The sequence below is a fragment of the Galeopterus variegatus genome, unplaced genomic scaffold (genome assembly GCF_000696425.1).
Source record: "Galeopterus variegatus unplaced genomic scaffold, G_variegatus-3.0.2 Scaffold732, whole genome shotgun sequence".
Classification (NCBI taxonomy): Eukaryota; Metazoa; Chordata; class Mammalia; order Dermoptera; family Cynocephalidae; genus Galeopterus; species Galeopterus variegatus.
Window position 1 is genome coordinate 342,582 of NW_007726843.1, and position 4,372 is coordinate 346,953.

At 39.5% G+C, this 4,372-nt stretch overlaps 1 protein-coding gene across 1 annotated transcript in view; it reads right to left on the minus strand.

Moving 5' to 3' along the window:
- The window catches only part of SLC17A1 (solute carrier family 17 (organic anion transporter), member 1), a 52,472-nt gene that overhangs the window by 12,886 nt on the left and 35,214 nt on the right, over nucleotides 1-4,372 (minus strand). The window contains exons 3-5 of the mRNA XM_008571871.1: nucleotides 2,086-2,319; nucleotides 1,919-2,006; nucleotides 1,485-1,571 (exon numbers count right to left, since the gene is read on the minus strand). Of these exons, the coding sequence (XP_008570093.1) occupies nucleotides 1,485-1,571; nucleotides 1,919-2,006; nucleotides 2,086-2,319 (409 nt within the window). The remainder of the gene's footprint in view (nucleotides 1-1,484; nucleotides 1,572-1,918; nucleotides 2,007-2,085; nucleotides 2,320-4,372) is intronic.

Here is a 4,372-nt window from a genome sequence, read left to right on the forward strand (position 1 = left end):
TATTGAAAAGTTTTCCTAATTTGTAGATAAAACCTCACCTTCCTGCAATTTCTGCATATTTGGTTTAGTTTTGTAATGCAGAACAGGTCTGCATTTCTCTTATATGGCAGTCCAAAAGGCACGCTTTCAAAGTTTTTTTCCCCTGTCTGGGCTAGACAGTCCCAGTTTTTTTTAACACCTTCCTGATACAGGGTGTGTGTCCCATCACTCACTGACCATTACTTACTACTGATGACTAACATGGTGATTAGCAGCAATTGAATTTTGCGGGTGGAAGGCATTTTCACATTATGTCTCTGCTACCTGCTCACTGTGTTATTGGATGTCTTCTGTGTGTCCCTCCAAATCCACTCTACACCCTTGTCCACCCTGCTGTGCCACAAGTGCTGACGTGAATGAACATCAGAAGGCCCCCATTTTCTCCCCTTTCTAGTTGGATTTGGCCAACAGAAAGCCTGGGCAGAGACGAGAGGGAGGGAATCATTTGAGATTAGGGTGTCTCTTCAAACCCTAGTTATCCTTCTTAGTACTGCCTCAGTCTGTATGCCCTTTTATGAAAAATCATGGGTCCTCTCAAGACAGCCTGCTCTTCAGGACTCTCTCCTACTTGCCACCTTTGAGCCTGGGAATGGCCCCAGGTGACTGCACTATCCTTGTGATTATGCCGCATTTTACACCTGCCTTTTTAAGTAATCACTTTGTGAATAAGTCCTTCTGAATTTACCCTAAGCATGACTTTGGGCAAGTTACCTAAGTTTCTATAAATCCCCTCACTTGTCAAATGGGCAAAATAGCCCTCATCCATGATCCCTCATCCACAAATCTGAAACCAAGATCTGAAAGCCAAAAGTGATTTTATAAGTTATTTCACAACCTCAATTCTTTGTGTGTGTGTGTGTTTTTAATGTATTCCATTTTGTGTGAATTTCATTTTTTACTGCAGAAATTAATGTGTTTGATTATGGGGTGGAGCTCCAGATCATGCTTGGGGTGTTAGGAATAAACAGCATACTCGTAATATTATCTTTCTGAAATATAAAGAGTTGTCTATTCTAATCATCTCTTTCCTCAAGAGTTTCATATATGGTGTGTGGATATATAGCACGTACATTATAAAATTGTAAAAGTTATGTACAAAAATACATGCATAGTTCTGAGCATGATGCCTTCTTTGTAATAAGAATTTAATGAATGTTGACTTCTCTCTCTCCTTCAGTGGAGTTCTATAATAGTAACATCATATAAATTATTATCTTATATTATGTTTTTAAAAAAAATTTCTCTTTTTAAATTCTGAATAATAACTGGGTTTTTATAGAAAGAGACTCACCAAAAATATAGAAAACCATGGGCCAGCCCAGAGATTCACAGATTAATCCAGTCATAAGCAGGACAATGAAAGATCCCAGCAGAGACCCTAATCATTTTAATTTTCTCTTTTTAAATTCTGAATAATAACTGGGTTTTTATAGAAAGAGACTCACCAAAAATATAGAAAACCATGGGCCAGCCCAGGGATTCACAGATTAATCCAGTCATAAGCAGGACAATGAAAGATCCCAGCAGAGACCCTAATCAAAAGGCACAAAGAACACCCCTAATGAATGGAGGCATCTGAAACTAGAGAGAATGTAGCTCACTGTAGTAATGAACAATTTCCTATAAATTGATATAGCATAACACTAACTAGAAGAAAAGAATAAAATATTTGCTTTTCTTTTTTCCCCCTCTTTCTGCTATATAGGATGCCTCTTCTCTGTTCTAGACAATTTTTTCAGCTTTAAAGCAAGAATGCTGGAATAGACAATTTCCAAAGCCCTTGAAAGTTCAAGCACAGATGTTTCTTATAGCTCTAAGGAAGAACATGATACAATGACATAAAAATGGGATTCAACCACTCTGGGCCCTGAGACCTTACCTGATTGACTCATAGAAGTAAGCTGGCCTCGTTCCAAGGGAGGAGCCCATTTGACCCATATTTCATGCTGGGCTGTTCCTGCTATCCCCTGAAATGAGAAAGATTAGGACACTAGATCTCTGATACTATGAATTGAAACCTGTTCAGCTTTTGCAGTATCTTAATACCTGGGCTACTCCATGGGCTGCTCGACACACAATAACCGAAGTGTCTCCAAGTTCAGCTGCTAGTGGGGTCAACATGCTGAACAGAGAGCAGAAGAATAATGCAGAGCCAACCATTTTCTTTACAGAGAATATTCCAGATAAGTATCCAGCAGGAATTTGGATGAAGATCATACCAAAGAAGCCGGAACTTAAGATGATCCCCTGGATATCAGGGCTCCAGTTATACACAGGGTTCTGAAAGAAAAGGGGAGACACATCTAATCACTCTGCATATTGCAAATTTACTGTGATATTCAGGGATTCAGGGAAACAGGTCTGCTAGCTCACCCCATGTACATATGCTCCTCTCTTCCTGATATTCTTTGTCATAGGACCTTCTTTATTCTTTCATAATGTCATTTTCTATGTGTATTTACATTTTATCACTTGTATCTTCAACTTATAGCCAAGGGCATCGCCTGTGCCTCTCATATCTGGCACAGCACAGACATTTAATACTTCGTTCTCGAATGTTGCTGAACTGTGTGTAAACTCTCCTGTAGAGTACGGCATACACCGCGACAGAGAGTTTTCTCTTGCCTCTTCTCTTCCTCTAACACCTCCATTAATTTAAACTCATTCACAAAACAACCTTTCTCCACATACACACTGCTCCCCGAGAGAAAAGCAGCAATAGACAGTAGATCAAAGCATGAAGAGTTCTCATTCTGAGCGGTGGAAATAACTGGATGGGACAGTGAAGGGAAAAGGCCATTTCTCTTTTGCTTCGTTCTGATGTGGCCTGTTTTTCCTGAGAGTAGATTCCTTGGTCAATTCCTAGGCTAGGGGACCAGCTATGGTGTTGTTACATTATTGAAGCGGACAAAAGAAATTCTGAAGATGGAATTTATTGTGGGGACTGTGAGGGAGAGGGTTGCATGTGGTTTTGGATGCACCAAACAGCAAGAAACCTTAATGGTAGCAGGTGAGGACAGGATAAAGCTTCTTTGGAGACCCATTCTCTAAACGTTCACTGTTAGTTGAATAATTAGGAGGAATGTAGTAAGAAATAAAGGGTTTTGCTGAATAAACATAAAGGTTGGTACTTCTGGTTGAATAAGGAACTAGGTAGGTATGCATGTGTTTATTCTTTCATCTCTATTATCTTGTCCCCTCTGTTCCTCTTTTTTTCTCCCCTTCTCAAGTCCCTGTACACTATAGCTATGTCCCCTAGGTGGTAATGGCTCTCTTGGATGGAAATGGACTTTCATGAGATCTGGTAGGAGTGCCACTCTGAGGATACTGAATAATATGCAGTGAGGCATACCCAGGGGTATGGGGGCCAGGGATGCTCCAGATCTTTTCCACTGAAGGGGTGTGGTTGGGGTGGGGGGCGGGGAGGGTACCCAGAGGATGAAGCAGAAGGCTCTGCCATGTTTTTATTTTTAAATCACAGGGAGCACCGGGGAAATCAGTGCTTACCCTTACCCATATCAGGTGGTCTGGCAGGCATTTGTTCAACTCACCCTGTGCATATGAACAGATCACTTGAAATGCTGAATTGTTTTTCTCATGGCATAAAGCCACCATTCTCCATAACAGGGTATAGAAAAAGAGCCCACCATAGTTGGAGTAAAATCACTGAGTTCAGATGGAAACTACCCACACCAAAAAGATAAAACCTCAGTTTATATTTCCCTATTCAATGCATTAGGTAGTTGTCATTGAACAAAATAATTCACGTGTAAATACACAAATTACCCTATATAAGCCTTAGGAAAAAAATAATATATACATTTGTATGGGTCATATAAATAAGAAATAGGTAATACCCCAATAGGTAAAATGGATAATTTATGAGAGGAAAAAATTGAAATGACCAATAAATATAGGTCACAGAAATATTAATCGTAAGAGAATATTTATTTTAAAGTAATGGAAGAATTTCTATCAGATTGGTAAATTTTAAATAGAATAATAATACATACTCCTTGGCTTTGATGGCAGAAAAAAGGCCTGATTATAAAATATTCCTCATTTACCTCTTTCTCATCTTCCTTCCTCTTCTTTCTATACTCAGTGTCCCTTCCTGTGGTACGATGTCTCTGCAATGTCTATTCTCCCTTGTTCTCCTTGTTACTTTGTCTTCTTTTCTAAAATGTTCTGTGTTATTTTCTCATAATCCTTTTCCATCAGTTTCCTCTTGTCATTCATTTGCTGCCTGAGCATAGCCTCCTGTGGTCTGGCCATGTCTGCTTTGAGCTCATGGAGGTAATGCACTGAGTATTTGAACTCATGTGAGTAATGC